The sequence below is a fragment of the Corvus moneduloides genome, chromosome 8 (assembly GCF_009650955.1).
Source record: "Corvus moneduloides isolate bCorMon1 chromosome 8, bCorMon1.pri, whole genome shotgun sequence".
Lineage (NCBI taxonomy): Eukaryota > Metazoa > Chordata > Aves > Passeriformes > Corvidae > Corvus > Corvus moneduloides.
In genome coordinates this window covers 31,213,105-31,236,601 of record NC_045483.1, presented here as the reverse complement: position 1 = coordinate 31,236,601, position 23,497 = coordinate 31,213,105, and the positions used below count along the sequence as shown (strand labels likewise).

Genomic DNA, 23,497 nt, shown 5'->3' with positions numbered 1-23,497 from the left:
CAATGATCAGTTTGAACTACTACAAATTCTCTCTTCACCCAGGGGGCTTGCAGAGTAACACCTAAAAGCTCCACATCCTATGAACAGCAGGGGAAACTCCCTTCAAGTTAGCAAGAAGAGAGACTTAACTCTCATTAATTAAACCTGACACAAAGGAATTTGACAAAAGCAGTGAGTGACCTTTGGTACAAGTGCCTTCAAGACTCTAGCACACATGGTTAGGGTTGTATTTTTCCTAACATTATATTTGTTTACAATTACACTAACTTTATACAGGGGTTTAGGTTTGTTTTGGGGTTTTTCTTTTTAAGTCTTTCTCCTCAACCATATCAAGGAATTCTTTCATTTGAGGCAGTAAGGTAGGATGACCTCCCCTCAGTATTCTTAGTCTAGAAGAACTAAAATTAGTAGAAATATTGGCTGGGGCAGCACAGCTCCCCGAGGAAGCAGTGAGTGCCACACCATGTAGTGTGGTGCACAGGAAGAGCTAAGTGAGGGTCAAAGTGCTGCTTACCTTGGAATTGTGACAGCCTGGAAAAAACAAACTTTCTAAATAATTTCTAAGCTTCCTCATCCACATAGTCACTGTACATTTAGCAGAGAGTAGTGAAATCCTACATTTTGAATTTGTAGGCTGATCCAGCTGCTTTCATGATTCCTATCCTAATTCAAACAGGGCAATCTGTTGCTGAACCTTGGCAAAGGCAGCAGATGTAAGACAGGCTCCCTTTCTGTTCCTGAATACATCTACAGAAAGGAGGAAAATAATTTTGGAAGTCTACTGATTTTACAACACCTATTAGATTTCCCCTCATATTCCACCATCTGTTTTCCCATGTTAGTGAGGAAAATACACAGTGCTTCAGAACTCAAACAAAAATCAAACCCAAACCAAAAACCCTGTCACCATTGCTGCTGCTGACTCTTCTAACATTTTAACCTAAAATGTATGTACCAGCACTAGTTTTGAATTATCAGATGATTCCCTGAGTGGGTCTTACCAGCATCATGTTAAACAGCAGGAAGACAGCTTTTAGCCCACATTTGGGAGCGTTCCTGCTACCTGCTAAACATCAGTTGAAGAAATAAAGGAAAAAAAGGCAGCATTGTTTTCTGACATCCACAGTTTCTTGGCAGGGTGCTTGTACTGCATGAACTGTTCTGAATCAGGAACTGAATCACTGCAAGGTCCCTTAACAGTCAGTCTGTGCTTCTGGGATGGATTTTCATAATGCTTAGAAACGATTTATTGCTACTGTCTTTTAAGCCTCTCTCCTCAATTCACCATATCAAGAAATTCTTTTCTTTGAGGCAGTAAGTCAGGAAGGCTTACAAACAAGGCCCAGAAAATGAGGTTACTGAGGTTTTTTGCTTGGGTTTTGGTAGGGGTGTTAACAGCTGACTTGAGGGGAGGTTTGAAAAAGGAAAGGGCCAAATTCACCTATGCATTGCCCCTCTGGATTACCAGAAAAACTCTGACTAGGGAACACAAAACAAAATCAGTTTGCTGTCCAGCAGTTCCCCAGGAAGTTACACTCTTTTGGGACACTAAACATCTCAATTTTAATTTACTCTGAACCAAATACCTAATCAAGACAGGTGACACTACAGCATTTTCAAGTTGCCTTTAGCAGGGTACATTTCATTTCAGCCTAAATCAGCTTCAGATTCAGGTTCACGGCAGAACCTCAAGGGCAGTTTAGTTTAGTCAAACTTCAGAGAGTTTTAAGAGTCTCTCCAAAGTTCAGAAAGGTTGCTTTCATGCTTGAACCATTATAATAAATAACAATACAGATTACATAGTGACTAGTTTGTTAATAGTAATTCAGATAATAAAATACCCACTGCATTCTGCTCAAAGCAGCATTTATTAAAGATAGCATCAAGATAAGTCAATGCATAATGAAGCTTTCCATCCTACAAATATGTAAACAAGTTGACAGCAAGTTATTATTACAATATAAAAATTAAAGCTTACATTACATTTTTTTTAAAGCTACTACCTTCAGTCCAAATGTGTATTCTCTGGTTTGTAGCATTTAAAAATACAAGTTCTTGAAAAATGTTGAAGTATTGCCTTTGCACATACATTTTTGTAGAAAAAATAGTTAAAAATACCAACTTCCCATTAATAAAATCAACACCAAAAATAAAACACATTTTTGTCAGGAACAGCAATTAAATGTGTCCAGCATTTTCTCCACCATTCTGTTTTACCAAGTTATCTTCTATTTTAAATTCATTACAGTTTGCAAAATGGATATTATGAGGTTACTTTCACATACCAAAGGAATTAGCAATATTGGCAATTACATTGTAATCAAAGTCCAGCCTAAGCTTATTTGCAGCTGAGGCCATCAATTTAATCCTCATCTCAAACTGGGTATTTTAACAAGCACAGTAGGCTCTTGCTGAGAAATCTTAGTCAGTTCATATATATTTTGGAAAGTCTTGAAACCTTGATATGATTTAAACAGAAACACATATTCTCTTTTAAAGCACTTTTAACCCCCAAGTCCCTGTTTAACTACATTAGCAGTCCTGTTGGTGGCAGTCAGTCAATTCTCAGGAAACACTTTGTTCAGAAGATGAGATAATTTGACATAAACTACATTTTACATTCCAAACCAAAAAAGAATGTTAAACATTGATTTTTAACATTTTTTTCAAGAAGTTTCCTGGCAAGAGCTAGACAGATGACTTCTGCAGTTGCTAAGGCAAGAGAAGTTTGAAAATTCCCGGTAGCCAAAGTTTAAAAGATTGTAGTGTTTCAAAACTAAACTAAGCTAAATGTAACAAGGAGAGAGAACTACGTATCACTGGGATGAAAGCTAATCATGCCATTGTGCCCTGACAAGCATCAGCTAACAATGAACAGTAAGAAGAAAAAAACCAAAGATAATCCAGTGAATCAGTTTGAGGATGAATTCAAAGAGCAAAATCAGGCTGGCAACAAAATATTTTTATAGTTGTCTATTAGACTGAAGAAAACAGCTAGGAAAACATTGAAGGTTTGATCATGTCAGTTATCTATCTGAGAGAAAAGTACATTTATATGCAAACAGTAGTGAATATGAATAATACTGCCAGCTTTCTTAATTCCATGCAAGGTCCAGAAAGAGGAAGATTTATTTAGCCTTTATTACTACTGAGTTAGCAAGTGAAGTCTGCCAGAAGTTACAGCCTCAGGTACATAGAGACACATAGAGCAACTTCCTGACAGGAGTGTGGTAGAGCCTAAAATACTTCAATGATCTCTAGCCTTGGAAATGTGTTAAAAACACAACCCCCACAACAGGATCTACATGAACCCGTAACAGGAACTATAATCCTGAGAAAAGGGCTTACCCTACTCCTTCATGCAGGATTCTGTTTGGAGCAAGAGGATCATTTTTTTGCCGTGCTTGCTGGTAAAACAAGCATGATTAGTTACAGCAAAATGTGTCAGTGAGTGTTAAATTGGACAGTAAAGAGTTAGAGATTCCATCCCAAGCCCAGGTTAGTCTGCTATTCAGAGTAGGGTGAGATGCAAATAGAAGAGCTTTGCGTTCCCTAGTGTCTTCCATACCTTAACACACAGACAAGCCTCAGGGAAACAGATGAGAAGCACAAACATTCCTGGGGCAGCAGTCCCACATCCCCAGGGAGGCTGCCTTTGTGATCACTCCCTGCCCACAGCTCCTTAGAAAAGCTGGATAACAAGGTACAGTTTAGGTTAGGGGACAGGATTTTCCCACTGTACTCATTTGGGAGAGAGCAGCCTTCCTGTCTTCCGGTATCCAACCGTCTTTCTGAGTAAAGGATTACAAGCTTTAGCCTTTTAATCACACATGGCCTGCTGGGACTTCTCACTAAAGCACTGAGGTTCCTCAGAGGTGCTGAAAGTGCTGTTGCATTTGAGCACAGCTTTGCCAAGGCCTTGCAGACACCTCCCACAGCCAGGGAGGAACAACACCAACACAGACCAGCTGCACTCGTACCCACAGAATTCAAACCCTGGCCTGAGTGTGCAGAAGACTGCTCTGAATGCCAGTCTATGCCAGCAGACCATCGAGTGCCTACCAGTGCTGTAACAGAAAAAGAAATGCAGCAGGCCCAAGCCTCAGGAACACATTTAAAATCTGCAGTAAACTTGCAGATGACTTTCAATACCTGGGGGAAGGTCTAAGGACTGAAGTCAGAGATTCAAGGATAAGAGGAAACAGATGCCATTTTCTCTTCAAGGGAAGTAACACAGTCTGTCCCAAAGATGAATAATAAAATACTATCTGCAAAAAGTGGGTGGCTTCTTCCTGAATCCACAGTAGAAATATAATCAGCCTAATTCTCAGAACTGCAGAAAATAGTACCAAAGGTGACCTAAAAAAGTAACTTTGACAAGCCACTGCCTTGAAAAACATTTCAAAATTAATCTCTGTGCAGATATGCCATGGGACTCTAGGTTATAAAATGACTGACTACATGAACTAGACTTTCAGAAGAAGCTATTTATATGCAAATATTTTAGTAATAACTTCAGCAATAAAAGAAAGTACTACGCAGACCATTTTAGAATCCACATATGATATGCAATATACACTCATACATGTTCTAAAGTACATATATATACACATAGATTCGTTCTTTAAGCAATGTAGAGCAAAACCAAACCAGGACCTGACTAACCTATCCAACATGCCTTTATGGCAGCATGACTTTAACACACAGCTCATAGGCTGATCAGATCCCTGAGGCCTATCACTGGAATTGCTACACGTTTTACTTACCACAATTCTAACCAAAATCTGACTTAAATCATGTTACATCTCTTTAGATGGAGGAAGACAGACACAAACACCATGAAACAACCTCACAAACAAAAAACGCTAAAAACCCCCCAAAAAACACACGCGCACACACACACAGAGACAAAACCCACACAGCTCTATAATACATAGAAAGGCACCTGATAGTATTGTTAGTAGCAAATATCTACAGCATCCTAAGTGTACTTATAAGCAGTCAAGATAAATTTTAAAAAGATCATGAAATACAAGAATTGCTGGCATTCAAAATGTAACTCTAACCTATCAAGTCACTAAAATGACATGTGCAGTTGTAAATCATTAAGTGTGCAAAACTATACAGTTTTGCATAAAGTGCTCTATGTACCCCCAGTTTGCACCTATTAGTATTACATAAATTTGTTAAGCTTGGCAATATGATGCAAGATGATGACATTAAGGATATATCCTACCTACCTCATCTTTCCTTTTTCTTTCCCACCATCATCCACTGTCCTTTAAACTGTACATTTAAAAATTACACAAAGGCCTTTTTCAGGAATTGTAGTTCAGAAAAATATTTCAAGTAAATCTATTTTTCCATGTAAACTTGGGGACACTATGGTTCCATTTTCACAAGCTCTAGATACTTACAGCTTCTGCTAATTCAATTGGAGTTGCAATTATTTCAGTCTGTTCAATACCTCTGGCAAAAGAGTGTTTCCTGTTACTCATTTAACTCCCATTTAAGGAGTGATGAAATTTATGCTGTAACTTATCCAGATTTAAATCTAAACAATAAGCAATTATAGAAAAACAGAGTAATACTTTATCTGATCACTTAGGCTCACAAAACCAAGTCCTACCATATCTATTCATACAGACTCATTCTAGGAATTGTACACAGATCTTTAACACTTGAATTCAAGTTATTGTAGTACAGCAGTTTCTCTTGCAGGCATTGTGCAGTACACTTAGAAGTATACAACAGGTCTCTTCTTTACTCTGTATTTCAGTGATCCATATCGTATCTGAGGGGAAAAATAAAGTTAGAACAGAGTTGAGTCACACCAAGCAAAAATATGGTTCACCTCCTGTAGTGGGTTGAACCTCAGCTGATGGACAGACTTTTAGACAAACCACAACACCTCCCCACTAATCCTATTTAGCAAATGTCTTTCAGTGGGTTTTAGACACCCCAGTTTCACTAAGAGAATCTACCTATGACTCAATAAGAGAAAGTTTCAACAGAACTGGGCAAGAGGAGTAGGTATCATCTGTTTTCCTGGAATGAGCCAAAAACTTTTATGAGACACCACAGAGATTTATCCTGAAGTATCTTTAAATTTTGTGATGCACACACATACACAGTGCATTGAACCCCAGCTAGGATCTTCTCTTTGTATATTACAGAGTCAGGCCATATGCCTGTGGGAACAAAAAAATTCTGAATATTCTTTATTTTTTAAACAGCAGACGTTTAAGTGTGCACAACATGCAGATACTATTGCTATCAATATCCCTTTCAAGGTGAGCAGTTCCTGAAATTTGGGCTTGGTGGTGCCAGCATTAGCATTACAAGCACAGAGTCTATTTCATCCCCTCTCCCTGTTCCTTGCTTAGTTCCTTTCATTCATGTATTTCCCCTAAACACTCCAACCTACAAAAGCGACAAACTTAGATATTGTTATCATATACTTCCTTCCCCATTTAGCATTCCACAAAACCCAGTTATTGTTGACAACTCCTCCAAGATTAAAAATAAAAATAAACTTCTGCACTATGAAAAATGCCAGTGTACACTGAAAAAACAAACTCAATTAACCAGGATTATACTTGCCTCTTTACGGCCTTTGACAGTTTTCACAGATTTCATACTCTGAGTTCTTCGAAGACCTCTCTGAGCAAACATTTCATCCTCTGAATGTGTCCCCTCCATCTCTTCATCTGTTTTGTCATCTCCAGGATTTTTTTCCAGTGGAGTTTTGTAACCTTTAAATAAAAATTATAAAAAGAAGTAGCTGTAATTTCTATGCTTCTAAGAAAGCCATGATTTTCATCTTTAACACACGTGATTCATCCTTTTAAATTATGCACTCATTTCAAAACAGAAACATCTACTCTGGCAGGAATTTGGTACTTCTAATCCTACCACTTGGTTCCACAGGTATGTAATACAGTGATTCTTCAGTTGTCAAAACTGAAACCACAAGCATGCTGCCATTTTCTGCTTTACACCGAACTGCAAAAACCTCAGTGGTCATCTCCAGAAGTACTTAAGATTTTTGGATACAATCCACATGAGAGGGAGGTCACACTTAGATAAACCTTTAAAGGTCCCTTCCAATCCAAACCATTCCATGACTCTGATTCATAGGATCTTTCATCATACTCTCATCCCTCTCCTGCATATTTAACACCAAAGCTCCTTTCAGACAGGTAACACACCGAAGTACTGTTAAGGGTTGTTAACATCCTGCAAAACCAGGACCAAGACTATTACCCAAGACTCTCACTAGAGGGCACAAACTGCTTAAAAACACCTTCCAAAAAGCTCCTTGGGGTCCAGCAGCTCCGAATCCCCATCACAGACCTATCACAAAGCTCCCAAATCCAGTCTGGTTCCTTGTTCCTTCCTCTGCCAAACTCTCCTTTTACCCCAGAACCTACAGGCTGTAACACTCAGGAACACCTTTTAGACTCCAAACCAAACTTTATTAATGACCTGTGTATATTTCATCTTAAGCCAATATTTTATTTAGGCTTAGTTTTTTTCCTCAATTTTTTTTCCTAGAAATTAGAATCACATCATCTATTCCACAGCTACTTGAGGCAGACATTCTGTCATTCTCTTCTGCCATTTTAGAGGCAACACGTCTCTGCTTTCAATACAGTTTCAATTCATCTTTTTCAATACAAAAGATTTCAATCACATCTGTTTCTCAGTTTCAGACTAGGGATGTTTGTAGTGACACCAATACTTCCTTATCTGTTTGTAACACCTGATGCATCAGCATCCTATCTGCCTTTTTCACAGCAAGTACATTGCCAGCTCAGCATCATCCTATGATCCATGTCCTACAACTAGGCCTTTTCAACCAATTTGCACAGAACTCCCAGCTCAGACCACAAAAAATAACATCCTGCTAAGCATTACAGATTATTGCTACAGAGTGTTCCTAAATCTATGTGTACTTCTGGGTTTTTTAAAGTTCCTAATGTTGAAGAAAATTCAAAGAAAACAGGAGAGCTATATGCTATATTTGAGTCCAGGAGCAGAAACAATTAAGTTCAACTAGCTGTAAGAAAGCTTTTTGACATTTGAGATTGAATCTCACAATCAGTGATTATTTATATGAAGTAATTTTTTTAGGAATTAAATTTAGAGCATTTTCAAGCTATTTCAGATAGATAAGTAATGCTCTCTTACTGAGAAACAGCCCCAGCACAACAGCTGCAGTGACATCATCTCTAGTGCAGCTCTTCATGAATTCTTGGCTTTCTCTCCAGCCAGAAGCTCCAGTTCACACTGCCTTGCACAGGATACCTTCTGGGGAAAATGTGCAATTCAGCTTAGGGCCCTTCAGCTGGCCATCTATTCCTTGAAACATCATGGGCTACCACACAATTCATGGAATTCCTTGTACCCCACAAGCGCTTCCCCTCCCCAAAAACGGAGGGATGAGAAGGAATGAAAGGCTTCGGTGAAAGGAAATAGCCCAGATCTACTTCTTTTGTGGGAAATATCAGCTCCTTTACATCACAGCCTCACCATTTAAAAAGGTGCAGTTGCCAGACTTCCAGTAAAACCTTCCTTCAAGCATCACAAGCTCAAGAGCGAAGTGTTGATGACAATAACAATACATGTAATATAATAATGAAATAATAATATCTCTGAACAATATCATATATTGGTCACCACACACCATCTTCTGAGTGTTGATGGGCATCAGTCCATTATGACAACTTGATGCCTTTCTTATTCCTATCACCATATACAATTTTACATTTTGATCTCTTACTACAGACCTAGTGAATTCATTTCTAGTAATTTTCTCTTCTATTTACCAAGCTTCCATATATTTTCATGTTTAACTTTTTGTACATTTGTCACAGAAACACCACTTAATCACACAATTTTTGACTTCAAATTAAGCTTTACTTCGGTAATAAATTCTTGTTGCCAATTGGCAAGGACAGGAATAATGAGTATAGTTTGATTACACAGAGTGGCTGTGAGAAGAAAGTAATTCAGGAAGGATTTCCTAACTGTCCAAATCTACTTTGCTCTCATGTACTCTGTTTAAGTGTACTGGAATTCTTTGAGGTATTTTCCATTTAGAAATGGGGTAAGTGTATCTCTGCTCTTCCACTTTTGCTTTGGGTGAATTGTTCTAGCTAGGGGGAAAAAAAAAAAAATAGATACATACCTGAAGATTCACTTGCAGAGGCTCTGGTTTTCTTTTTAGCTTCTGGCAATGTCTGATAAGGTCTCTGTCCAACAGGCTCATCTCCTTGTATAGTGGTCAAATCATGCATACTGAAACTTCTCAGTTTCTCAGTTATTGCACCTTGGCTCTGAAATACAACAACAATATCTTTGAAAACCAGGTAGAGGTTTAACTTTGCTGCTTAGCTTAGGTTAAGATGTTTAAGCCCATGCTTCCTTGCACAACAAAACACATTGAACGCATGTTCAATTTACGCATGCAGTTGCTTTACATTTGCTTTAGATACTGCTTTTACCCAAGCTTAACTGTGGATTGCTCCCAGGTGACAAAGTTACACAAACTACAGCTTAATTACAAACGATGCATTTCACTCCTTTAAACTGAGCAAATAAAGGCTTCTTGGGTAAGGGCAAGTATTTAAAAGAAACACACATCAGAAATGTTCCATTCACTTCAAACGTGGCAGTTCAAGGTAGCATGACACTGAGTGTAACACTCCCACTTTAAAGAGTATGGTTGAAGATAGTTTTCTGCTGTTTTATGTTTTACCCTCCACAAATGTGAATTTCTGTAAGGAGAAAAGTGTTAAAAATGCACTCTGTAACATTAACTCAAATAACTGAGAAACTGGCAGCACTACAAAAGCAACTCTAGTTGACAGAAACTTGCAACCACAAACCAAAGAGGTCCTGCCTGGAGTCCAGGATAGCAGGTCCTCTTACCAGTATAGCTTTACTGACATAATACCAACCCAAAATCTAATGCTACACAGGAGAATAGTTAGTCACGTATGAACATGAGTATTCCTTCTCCAATTGTCTTCACATCTTTTCTATATGGAACCTATGGAAATTTCCCTGTTGGAAAGAAAGGTCATCCAGCAGTTCTTCCATCTTACATCAGATAATGTTATTATTAAAGCATTAAAGATTAATTTATTGCATAGGCAACTAAAAGAATAAGACCATGAGAACAAGTACTCAAAGTCATGTTAAAATAACATTTAATTCTTCCCTCTCTGGCATAAGGCAAAAAATAACCATTTCAAGGAAAGGTTGACAAGCCTGTGCATGAATTCCACTTCAAGGAAGTGTTAAAAATTTTGTTTCATTCTTTCAAATGAAGCTTTTAAGTAAAATTCTGCATTTGAGCAGTATGCTAGCTAGCAGGAGCAGAAACCTGGGTACAATTCCATACACGTTTTTCTGCAACGGCAGCAGAAGGCAGTTCTGGCACCACTGGCCACAGCCATTTGTTCCCACTCTCATGACAACAACTGTTTGCATGTGGTAGACCAGCACACTGAATTATTCCACGTTAAAAATAGCCATGTAAAGTGAAGAGACAGTGGAATTAAAGCTCCTTAAGTCTGCATGGGTACCAAAAGGCCGGGGGGAAAGTGGCTGAAACCTGATACTTATTTTCTAATGACTAGTCATTAGTACAGCATATAAAATAAAGGCAGTGGACAGTGTGTTACTCAAGCTTGACAAACCCATTATCATTCTTACCCCACCATTCATACATTGTCACCAAACAATAACAAAGAAAAGGTTTCTTCTGAGAAAAGTAGATGCCTTAACTTTTCTATCTCTTCCTACATACTTGTAGGATAACTCACAGTTCTCAAAATTTAAGTACACCTTGCCTTTGAGTTAAAATGCATTATGGACACTGTATAGTGCCTGTATTAAAGATTATAGAAATCCTGAAGTCAAATTTGGTCCCCAAAATGGTTTATTTAAGGCAGGTCTCCTAAGATTCCTCCTAAGGCAGGAAAAGTCCTGCCCTTCCACTACTCCACTTCTTGAACAGAAAAGCATTTCAAGTAAAGCGCATCAGGAACCAGCTATGCCTGAGAACTTTATCAGCTGCTATGACATGGAGAAGAGAACTGGACAAACAGCTGCTTCTTTTGACAAGTAACAGCTTACAGTATTTGCTATAACATACAAGACTGTTCATTAGTCTGTGTCCAATGCTTGAAGAGGTTGAACAGGACTCAAGTCTCAGACACCGAACACCGATGAACGTGTAAAATGGACCTAGTTGGTTCTCAGCAGAATGCACACAAATTCAGCACAACTCCACTCACCAAGTGTGAACAGAGTCTGCTTAAAATAGTGACAGAGGCTGGTTTTGGGCAGCAGAAGTATAGAAAGACACACTTGTGTAATAGTTGCCCAGCGAGCTCATTCATCATGTGGTATACTACAAAAAGACATTTGGAAATTGTACAGGATAATACAATTAAGATTATAACAACTAACATACTAAGAATTCACATTACTAGCCTGTATTTCTTATTCCACTGTAGATAGAGGACTAGATCCAAGCTGGAAACATTCAGCCCTATTTTCCAGGGAAGCTTTTGGATACAGAATTTTGTTTTTCGAAGGGGAAAAAAAGTCAAGTATGTGCCATAAAATAACATTGTGCCCTTAACCAAACTGCATGGTTGAGCTGGAGCTCCTGTGGAGCACTGCCTCATTCAGGGAGGACGTAAGGGATTTATACAATGGGCCCTTCATTCCAGAACTACTTGCCAAGATGGAAAGTTTTACTCAAGTTACACACAGAAAACACTGAGAAGTTTGAAAGGATATATACACAACTAAAAGATGCAGCACACATGCTTGAGAGTCAGAGTAGGAATGGGGGTTGCACAACCACTGCTGTGCTGGGTAGGCCCCATCACACACTGTACTAATCCTATGCAGGTACTCCCTACAGTGCCCCCAGTCTCCATCCCACCCCAGGAAGATCCAGTCTAGCCAAATCAAGATTGATTTCTAATTCAACTCCACTGCATAGACTGAAGGACAAATTTCAAGGTGTTCTGTGTGGGTGTGCATATCACTGTACTCACACTGCATTTAAGACTTAAGAAGATTCTTCCACCCCCATGCCCAAAAGCAGCAGTTAATTGCTTTCTGCTGAAACAAAGCACTCTGTGAGGATCTGGATTACTATCAGCTCAGGATGAAAGTCTGGCTGAAAAATATTAAATTCCTTCCTACTGCAGGAAATGTGAGATTAAATACCCTCTACTGCAGGAAATGTGAGAGTAACATTCACATTTAGAATAATAATGCTTTAAGAGCTTTGATATTTTGTTTGAAAGGTCAGAGAGTTACATCTTGAAAGGAACATGTTTGCCCTAAAAACTGAAAGCAGAGCAATTAAATTGTAGGTGGAGCTGAAGGGGATCTCCTGCTTCCACTCCCATGCCATGGACATGGCAGCAGCCATCACCTCTCCCCAGATATACACACCCCAAGATGCTGCTCAGGAGAAGATGGTAGCACAGGCACCACTGGTGGCCCATTATGTCAACAGTTCCTACCAGTAAGGAAGGAATACATTGGGTTGCATCCAGCCCAGAGGCTGGTAACTAAGTTAGAGCACAAAAGATTGAGATACATACATTTACAATTACAATGCCAGGGAAAAGAAATTAATCACACAAGACCTTCAGCGCTAAAATTTCTATGTAAGCAAACACTGAAGAGAGATGAGCTGTGAAGTCTGTGTGTTGTCTTAAACAAAATCCAAGTCTTAAAGAATGATTTTGCTTCATTATTCAATAGCATTCCCTAAAACATACTAAACTTTTTCAGAGTCCACATTCATTAGCAGTGACCAATGCGAAAGACCAATTAAAGTTGCAATATGTTTCTAAATCATTTTTTTAAATAAATATAGCATATTTAAGGATATCCTTTCAAGACTACTCAGCCTCTAGTAAGCTATTAGTATGCAGTCTCATCAGCTGACCCTCATATATGAAATGACATTTTCTATTCTGTTATTGAGCGTGTACTTTTATAGTCTATATGCTTAACCCAGGGAAGTTGCTGCAAACAAACACCACACTGTCTGCCTCAGGGACTCTGTTGTTTAAATTGGACTTGCACCCCTCAGTGGCCAGGATCATTGACTGGAGCTGCCTGCCTTCCTTGGACAAGTTCTCAATGGACTCTGCAGCGTGCAGCACCCACATTCTCAGCTGTTCTCCCCCTGATCCAATCCAAGCTGACAGGGAATGACTTCTGCTCCCTCTCAACCTGCAGAGGGACTGCTGCCCCGTGAATGACCTCTGCAGCATGCCAGGCAGTCCCAGCAGGGAGGAGGATGAAAGCAGTATTGCTCCCCACAGTGGTACTGGCTGTGTGCCACAGCTGGCTGTGAGATACCTCCTTCCTCTGCCATGCCCTGAGTGGGGAGAAGGGGAAGTCTGAGCAAGGCCAGGAGAATAATAACCAACAAAAAGGCAGCAGATTCAGGATGACTAGAAGGCATTCAGAAAACACAGCCCTCAAACCGTATTATCACCACCACTTTACAAATTAACGCTATTTGTGCGACCTCATAAAGAGGGACAGAGTATTTCACAGCTTAATTAGCAGCCACCCTGCTCATGATGATAAAGACACCAGTTTTCACTAGTAGCTCAAGAAATCAGAATTCATGGGTTGGCAGAAATTGAAACATACAGGTAACCATCATCTCAGAAGACCGGAAAAGCTGATGCATCAAAGTATGAGATGCATCAGTGGAACTGAAGTGTTGCGGATATAATTTCCCCAAATCCATAAACTGCTGAGCTATTGAGGCATCTTGTTTCTGATTCTTTTACTAATAAAAATTTCCTTCAGTATATAAAAATTCAGTACAGACTATCTTTCATCTCTAAGCCTCCTGAAATCAGGATTTGTTTTCTGACATGCTAATTTAACATAATTTATTTTGCTAATGTAAGCTATTTAGCAGGTTTTGAAACACTACATTTTAAATGAACAGGGGCTAACTAGTACCAGCTAAAAATATCATTATGAGAATGTAAACTATAAGCCACTACTGCTGCCAAATATATTTCAATTTAACTACAGGGGAGCAGGTTTAAATCTATGTCAAACTTTCAGTAGACTGACCTGGCTGGCTGCTCCAACCTCCCTAACAGAGCCAACTAGCCTTTTAATGGTAATCCCCTATTCCTTTGACAACCCTTGGAGAAAATCACTCTTTCCCACATTTGATCTTCAAAATATTTCAGCAAGTTTCCAAGCAATTTTACCACCCTCCTAAAGTCAGCATAAGCAGTTTGCTTGGACACTTCAGTGTCTTTTGACATAGGTTCAAATCTCACACACATGTTTAGCCTCTCCCCCTCTCCTAATTTGAGATCTGCTATGTCAGAATAAGGATGTGTGCTCTATTTAAAAAAAGGGTAAAAAAAGAATAGTGATGAAAGTGTGTCCTCTTTCCCATCAAGACTGATGCCACTGCTACAATTCCATTCCCGAAATCCTATAGCATGCTCCACCAGCTCTTGCTGAAGGGATAATCTTTTCACCTGCTGGAGGCAGCAGTCAGCTCTTGAAAAACAGGAAACAAAATCGAGAACACATGCATTGTGTCCATTTGCCTGCATGGAGCAGGCACGCTCAGCTTTTTGGAATGACAAGCACAAGAGGCTTAACATGCCAAAATAAAGATTTTTTTTTCAGTGAGTCTCCTCTTTCATACTGTTTAAAAATCACGTCTATTCTAGGTCTTTGGTATTGTGGTGGTTGTTTTGCCCAAGCATCTGATCTGCACTGAACTAATTCTGTACAAATATTCATGAGTATGTTTAACAAGTTTTAACAAATAGAGCAGGCATCTTGCCAGTCACAGCTGAATAGCAATGAAATCTAAACACAGACATTTCAGAAAAAGTTATTATTTCAGAAGAAAATGAGAGGAGATATTGGTGTTACTTCTTTTACAATATTTCTGTAACATCCTAAAAATTAACAAGGAAATATGCAACCATAGCCAAACATGAGGAACACACACAAAGCACAAGTATCCTTACAGGTGCACATTGTAATAAATTTGTAATGCAAAGAATTTGTATTTTAGCATTTAGCACTTAAACTTTTTCCCAGTAGAGCACTTTGGGTGTTTGTTTGTTGGGTTTGTTTGATTTGTTTAAATAACCTATTTTTACTCTGGATACTTTTATTCCTTTGGAGGTGCACTCTGTTGCATTCTAAATTATTTCATGTCTCAAGGCAATACTAAGAATTTGAATAACAAAAAAAAAACCCCACAGTGATCAAATTTAATCACTTTCTCAGTATTTTAGGCTCATTATGACCATATTTAAAATCAAAAAGTTATACTGCTACCACCCACATGTATCTTTAAAAAGAGAGGAAAATGAACAAACAAGATATGCATGACTACTTTTTGAAAGCTTTTTGAGGTAGCATGTGAAAATGTAGTTTTTAGGAAAGTCTTTGATTTACAACACAGGAAGCTCATATAGAAGCCCAGACATTTAAGCTAAATGCCAGCTGTACATACTCAACTTTGACAGCTCAGGATCTCAACACTGTTTTCTGTTATCTAGTGACAGTGTTCAGGTTTTCAGTGCTGTTACTATGAGCACAGTGGTTCCATTTATTCCCAGAAAGAAATTAATCCTGATTGCCTTAAAACTGGGATTTCACTTGGACATACACCTTTTTCTCTCCCTACTTTTTGTGTTTTGGTTTTAAATTACTGTTAGGTAGGATACACCTTGTCTGAAGTATATTCCTTTCAGTGGTGCACAAATTGCTTAGAATCTTACATACAAGCTTATATTTTGTCTTCCTAGACCCAGAGCCCTCTGAAATACAACTGAAGGTGATGAGTTTTTGTAGGAAGGTAAACTGGGGAAAACAACAGATTACTTCATAGCTTAATGGAAAATAGATGACAAAGCAAGTGTATGCTAAACACCAATAGGCAGGCTTATGCTTAGTATATTAATTTAATAATTCATTCAACAAATTGCAAACCAGTTAATTGTGTCAAAATAACTTTTACCCATGGTAGTAGTCTTTCATGCCTTAATTAATATGTAGCATTACCTCAGGTTGATTGGAGAAAAACAGCAGAAAAGCGAGAAATCCTTTTAAAAGTTTGTTTACCAACAAGAAAGCACAACAGAGACAGAAAAGAAACAATGGTCATTTTTACCAAAAGCCTGCACAGAAAACTATGTGGTACCTTCTGAATTAAACTGATCCCCATCATCCAAGAAATAACTACAAGCCATCTTCAACCAACCAACATGGTATGAGGAGGAGAGGGCTGCAAGCCTTTAACGGTGTCCCAGGTTTTCAATACACTTGCAGAATTTATCTTTTTATTTAAGAATGCTAAATCCTCAGTACAATTACACTGTTCTACATCAAGCTCAAAAGCAATTAATGCAAGCAGAAAGTTACCTTTACAGCCGCTGTCACTGCAGCAGTTGCTGCCAAATTCAACCCTTGCCTTCCAAAATTCACCATGGTCTCATAGCCTCTTTCTTTGGCTTGGACAATGTACTCATCAATCTCCTAAAAGCAAAACATATTTAAAGTTTAGAAGGCTGTTCATAACAGAGCAGTGTTGCCCCACAGTATTATTTTTCCATCAATAAAGGAAGACAGAAGAAATATTTAAGAAAATATTTAATGGGATACTTACTGCTTTTATATACAGATGTTTTGTTCACTACAACTCTCATTTAAGAAAAGGATTATATGTGGTCAAACAAGAAGATAGATCACTTTTGTACAGCTCAGAAACATTGCAACAAATTCCTTACAGAGAATAAGCTTAACTTATTGGACAGAAGTTTTTCAAGGAATAACACGCATTTCTAGAAATAACATCAATGAACATGAAGAAGTCAGTGAGCTCCCTAGAAAGGTAGAGCTGCCTTACAAAGAACTTCTGAAGCCACAGCTTTGACATAGTTAAGTACCAAGGACAATACAGTCATGACATTCATCTCCAGCTCTGGTAAATGCCTGGAGTTGAAGATAAACTCAGCAAAGTACTTCCCACCAGTTCACAGACTACAGGGAAGTATCCCTTTAGCTTACAAAGTTGCAAATTGTTTATAGCTCAACCTTCAGAAGGTCAAGATGACTGTTTCTATCAGTGGCAATCTTGTCAGCTACCTGCTTTGCTCAATAAAGGCCAAGCCTAGCACTGACCTTTAGGAATGCTATTTTCTGCAGCGTGAGGCTTCTCAGTGCTTGCCTTCACACCTTTCCTAATCGCTCTTTGCACACATCCAAACAGGATGCTGAAAAAGAGCTAAGCAGAACTGTGTCCCTGTCATACTTTGACTAAAGCTAACCATCCTCTAGCTATTTTTATGTTTGGGTGTTTATTGTTGCAGACTGGTCTACTCTTGAAACTCGGTAACAAGTCTCTCCTCTTATCTTGTCAGTTTGCAAACCAAAAAAGAGTCATTGATGTCAATCATCCTGAGAAGTGTTATTACTAGTTTATGCTAGAAAAAAACGTTAACGTGAATAGCTTTTAGTAAAGCTGTGTTCATACTTCTGTGCAGAGAGTACTGCACATGTGCTTGCAGCAGAAAGTCAAGCTGCATCACTTCCACTCAACTGAGCTCCTCAGAGTGCATCAAGAACAGGGATGAGCAGGGAACACCAAGATCTCGTGTCAATAGGAAGCAGGACCTCGTCTGCTCAGGCAAGTTACACAGAAGCATAGACAGGGACAGTCACATGCACTTGCCTCTGCCAGTCCAAATTCATGCTGCCTGGCAAGCCAGTAACACACTGCTGTGCTTTTATGGTATATCTAGCAACAGCTTTTATTTCAGCATATGGTGTTTCCACATTAGGCATTAAAAATCTGAGAAGTTATTTCTTACCCTTTCTTTAGAAGAAAGCAGTGGGTGGAGGAATTTTCTGTAGATTAAGCTTGCCCCTCTAGTATACGGGGAAAGGAGCCAGATAACAAAAGCTATCTTCAGTTCATAGTACAGTGGAAACCTACAGATAAGTTAAAGGTTGCACAAAATCAACAATTGCAGTAAGAAAATGCACAGTAACTAATCATTATGAAGAGATCATTTCAAAAATTATATTAGCATATAAGATTCTTCAAATACAAGAAGTTACATTAGACAAAAATTAAATGAATTATGGATTTATGGACTGTTGTCATTTAAGAAATGAAAACAGTTAATATACTTGCTTTGCATTATACATTCCTGCACAGAGAAATTCTAGGCCATCCTTTTAAGAGTTCCATTCCCCTACTCAGTTTCTACAGTGAAGCTGGAAATGTTGTAGTCCCTATTTCAAGTGACAGTGTACAGCAAACTTGAAAACAGACGCTGTTCATCCAAGCACCAAGATCTTTTCCTGTAAAAAGGGCTATCAACGAGCACAACTTCCTTATACAAAAGAAATCATTACAAATCAAAACATATATAGTTTCCTCTAGAGTTCATAAAAAGCAAGCTCTTACCAAGAGACTGTTAGGTCAGTTATCGTTTCAGTAACTGTATAAAGAGCAAACACAATCCAATACATCATCCAGCGAACCTGAAAATTAAAACACCATCTCCAGTAAGAGTTTTGATTTCACCTTTACACATAATACAAGCTATACAGTGTATACTATTCAGAGTTGTCAAAGCAAGACATTCAACAGTATCTCAGTCTTCATAAACCAGGTTTCAGGTGAAATGATGTGAAGGTCCTGAAAGAATTCTGTTCATAAGTAGAACTGGTGGCAGCTGCAACAAGCTAAGTGAAATGGCTGGGTCACCAGGGTCACAATCTCACCTAGGCTGGTTTCACAGATTCGACTCTGTATCTACAAAGCTTTAGTGATATGAAAAATAAACAGTGCAAAGAGTTGGTAGATTATCTTAAGTATGCAGAGCAACTCCCACCATAACACTAAAGGCTATTTCATTCTCTTCCACACTCAACCGTATGTTCATACCACACACTTGAAAATCAGCATTAGTGAAGCAGCCCTTGCTTTCATTTCACAGTATGTGTTATTCAGCTTTACATTGCCATTAAGTTCCATGTGTGTGATTAATGGTATGGTATTAACACTGAGGCAAGGCAACAAAAAAAAGCATTTTCAAGGAGATTTTATTTCTGTTTACATGCCAAGAACTACAAAATTCTCGTTAATAAAAAAGCTCACATATTAATGCTTCAAGGGTTTACAGGTATATACTTTTTTTGTTTAAGGTTTACACTATATATCATTGCTATGAAATCAGACAATGCTCTTAAAATAGTATAGTTCATTTTATAACAGTCAATGGACTCACTCATTTTTCTTCAGCATTTGTTCAAATTTTGTTGCCCAAGCTGATTACATCTTTCGGAATAAATACTACAGAAATAGTTCCATGCACTTGTCTTCCCTAAGATATCAGCTGCCAAATGCAATGTATTTCCAAAATGGAAACCACCACTGGTTATTTGTACAAACTGAACATCCACATGTTCTTTAAATTCCAATGCTCTCTATGCTAGGAAAAAAAAAACCCAAAACCTGCAACAACACAAAATCATTTGAAACACAAAACTCAAAACCCCAAAAAACCAAACCACCGAAGAATAAAACAAAACCACCACAATTGTTAGAGACTAGTTTGAGCTAAATTCATGGTACTCTTTCAAAGGAGAGAATATATATATACGCCTTCCCACAGAGGATGTGGCTCAGATTTAATCTTCACTTTTAAAACAATCTTTTTTTGAAGTGGACTTAAATAACTACTCAAAACCTAATGATAAACTGCTGCCTAATTCATGGATGTGCATTATAGTTAATAACCACTTCCTCTGTCAGAACCTGAGTCCCATTTATCTTAAATGCTTCTCTGTGTTTCAGTTTGAAAAGAAACTCAGTCATGTGATAACATTCTTCAATTCAGTCTCTCAGAGGATTTAGATATCTCAGGGTTGAATAAACTAAGACAAACGTACACAACAGCTGAAGTCATTGCTGACAGGCCATGTGATATTTAGACTGGTGACCCTTCCATGAACCAGAGTCAACACCTGAATGAAAACAAAATTAAATACAACCTTGCCCCATCAACTTAAGCATAATGCAATGCAATTTTTAAGATGCCATGCAAGACTGTATTTTTTTCCCCCCAATATAATTTATCCAGGCTATTCTTTCTTTAATCAATATCTATTTATCCAGTTAAGAACAGCAGTGGAAGTGTTCTCCTGGGCTGCTAGGAGCAGTAAAAAACGCCCTGCAGAAGGGCACATGAGAGCTACCAGGAGTCCTGCTGAGGTCTGGGCAAAGATTCTATAAAACACAAATCATATTCTAGTACAGCTAATGCAGTAGGTACCACAAGTATCCTTGACAAATGAACCTGAGTGACTTAGAAAGGTTTTCATACCAGAAAAAAGGGCATGAAAAATTGAAGGTCAGATTTTGCACTACTCAGAACACCATCATCTACTTTAAGTAATAGAAGCTTCAATGAGTTTTACTTTTCATGTTAGAAGAGTGATTACAGATTTGTTTTGTTGAGGGTTTTTTTTTCCTAGCATCCAAGTGTTAAGCTCATCTTTGTTGGCTCTAGCTGAAGCACATTCTTTCAAGTCAGGATTTTGAAGCCAGGATTTGAAAAGGCTGGTCTGTTCAGGCTTCTAAGCTACATTTCAGATGCTTATTTCAAGTGCTTTGGTGCAATACAGTGAAAAAACTTCTCAAATATCTCAGTCAACTCCATTAAACCAGGGTAATTACAAGAACAAATAAATCTCCTCAAAGGCACAGATTCTAATTTTTAGCATTGAAGTCCATAAGTCTTCTAAATTACCACAATCAGCACAACACTTTTTTCCCCCCAGAAATAATCTTTGAACAATTTGCTGCATCATGACCTACACAACAAGTCAAGATGTCTGTTCTTTTGTTTGGTTGGTTTTTAGTGGTGGAAGCAGTGGCTGAGTAAAATATTTTACTGTTACAAAGCTCTTATCAATTCCACAACAAACGCAGATGACTCCTGAGCCACACAAAACCCTGGAAAGGAAGTTGTGCTTGGGCCATAACGTGACTGGCAGCAGACCTGTGCCATTTGGAAAGCTGCATTTAAGTCTAAACCCTTTACTGTGAAAGAAAAGGACCCAGCTGGGAAAATGACAGCCATAGATCATCCCTAAGACCTATCTGGACAGTCAACTCAACCAGTAATGGAGTGGTAATTCACTGATGATTCACTGTCATTCCCTGCTAATGAAAAAGTCACTGTGATGGGTCTTATTCATCTTGGCCCCATGAATATTTTGGATGTGACTGCCAGTTGTGGGACTGCTCAAAGACCACAGGTTCACACTAAAAGAGCTGGAAAAACACAACTCCAGGCCCTACTAGCAGGGGTCCTGTGTAAGGATGCCCAAGAAAGAGAGCTAAGTCATGGCTAACTGGACACCTGAGGCGACCAAAGTATCCCAGCATTCTAAAATATTACTTCTCTTTTTCTACAAAACATAGTGCAAGAGGCAATGGTAGCCTCAAAGCACTTTCCTTTATTTTGGTTGGAAACTGCTATCCCCTTCTTAGCTTATGGATCCCTTTTGAAGAAGCAGGGAGGAAAAGCAGATTATAAACTCCTTGCATTATAGACTTTCCTGACAGAGTAATATGAGCATGAGACAGAGAAAGTTCTCCTCTTAGTTTTGATTATTTTTTTCTCCCATAAGCTTAGCTCTTGTACACAGAAATGAGAAGAAGTACAAATATGATGTCCACTTTGGGGCCTTGATAGAGTGATCAGACTGAATTAAGACATTCAAGAGGAGGAAACAACAGCTACCGCATTCTACAACTACAACCAAGTACGAAGTACAGACATCACACATCAGACAGCAGCCTTAGGTCACAGCTATGGCTGCCGAGTTAGAGTAACTGACAGCCCTGACCCCACCCTGAGTCAGGCAGCCAAGTAAAGGACAAGATTCAGGACAGGTTAGTTGCTGAAATCAAGTCAGGCTGTCTCTTAAAACAGGGAAGTAATTCAGTGACTGAAGCTCCTTGTGACTGCAACTGGGTAACATTCTTGTAATTATCATCATTGCTCACACTGACAAGTAAATAATTTAATAGCTTAACTCAAACTGCAGTAACTATAGCTGTGTTTTTCTCCATCTTTCTCTTCTGTCTGTTCTGCTTCTTTCTCCACACCACCTTAACCAAATCTTTTCCTTCTCTGGTTACATTTTCTCTCCTCTTTGAGGAACAATAGATTAACAAGAACTACCCTTTTCTTAGGTAGATTTTTGAGTCCCCCGTTGAGCTCATACAATGACATTAAGCTGCTGCTGCTGCTCTTCTAGTGGTCACTGAGAATCAGTTTGTCAGTACTTATACTTGAGATGTTGGCAGAATTAGGAAACTTTCATTCTATCCGCTGCCCAAAAGTGCACTATTTCTTGTACTTTGCTGAAATAGATCCAAGACTTTAAGGTTTATGTTAAAAATACTCTTTAAAAAAAGAGCGTGTTGAAGATGTTTCAGCATAAAACTATGAAAAGTCTGAGATACCTTAACCCTCCAAACAAAATCATAGGATTACCACTAAGTTCACACAAGTGTTGTATCTAGCAGTAAGACAGTCAAAGCTTTCATATGATTTATTGTATAATGAAAATGTCACAGATCTATGTCAGCAGAGGCATGCAATTAAACAATTAAAATAATAAGACTTACATATTCCTTCACGTTTTTTGTCTTCACAGCTTTGTACGAGTAATACGCAGGATACAGCATCCCAAACACCAGCCTATTGGAAAACAGAAAAAGCCTTCAGGATCTGTTACATTGTATATGACAAAACGGTGACAACACCTCATTACAACAATGCAGCCAACTTAATATAAAAAAATCCTGTTCTCTAGCATTAAAAAAAAAGAAAACCAACCAACCAAAAAAACCCCACCAGTGTTATGTGTTCCTTGGAGGGAGTTTCATGATAGGCAAAACTAGAACAACATGAACAGAAAAGGGTGTATGCCCTAAAGACAACAAACTGTTTCGTAAAGCTGCTTCTAATAGACAATGTAAAACCAGTTGTTGTTCTGGTTCATTTACAAGTAAAACCAGTCCTGCAGCCTTGTCCACACCAGAAGTTTGTTTCCTGGCAGTGCTATCACAGTTGAAGAACTTCTGAAACTATCAGTAGTTAATCACAATCATCTACTTTTATCAGATTACCAGAAGATTATTTCCAAAAGAATTTTAAGACAATACTGTGACTTACAAAATTTCATGTCCTTTTGCTAGAACTCTGCAACAGCAGCATTTAGAAATGGAGGCAAAGTGGGAATTAATCCACTTTTGCTCAGACAGCCAATTGCTGCTGAAATTCATCAAAAGCAAGGTGCAATTCATCAAGAGCAGGGTGAGGGCGTGCCAAGCAATCCATGCTGAGAGCAC

At 38.5% G+C, this 23,497-nt stretch overlaps 1 protein-coding gene across 1 annotated transcript in view; it reads right to left on the bottom strand.

The window, feature by feature from the left end:
• Positions 1-1,845: 1,845 nt before the first annotated feature.
• Positions 1,846-23,497, bottom strand: part of REEP3 (receptor accessory protein 3) — a 40,085-nt gene continuing 18,433 nt past the window's right edge. The window contains exons 2-8 of the mRNA XM_032115807.1: positions 22,772-22,844; positions 18,530-18,606; positions 17,928-18,048; positions 16,480-16,593; positions 9,194-9,341; positions 6,604-6,755; positions 1,846-5,794 (exon numbers count right to left, since the gene is read on the bottom strand). Coding sequence (XP_031971698.1) covers positions 5,738-5,794; positions 6,604-6,755; positions 9,194-9,341; positions 16,480-16,593; positions 17,928-18,048; positions 18,530-18,606; positions 22,772-22,844 — 742 coding nt within the window. The 3' untranslated portion in view covers positions 1,846-5,737. The remainder of the gene's footprint in view (positions 5,795-6,603; positions 6,756-9,193; positions 9,342-16,479; positions 16,594-17,927; positions 18,049-18,529; positions 18,607-22,771; positions 22,845-23,497) is intronic.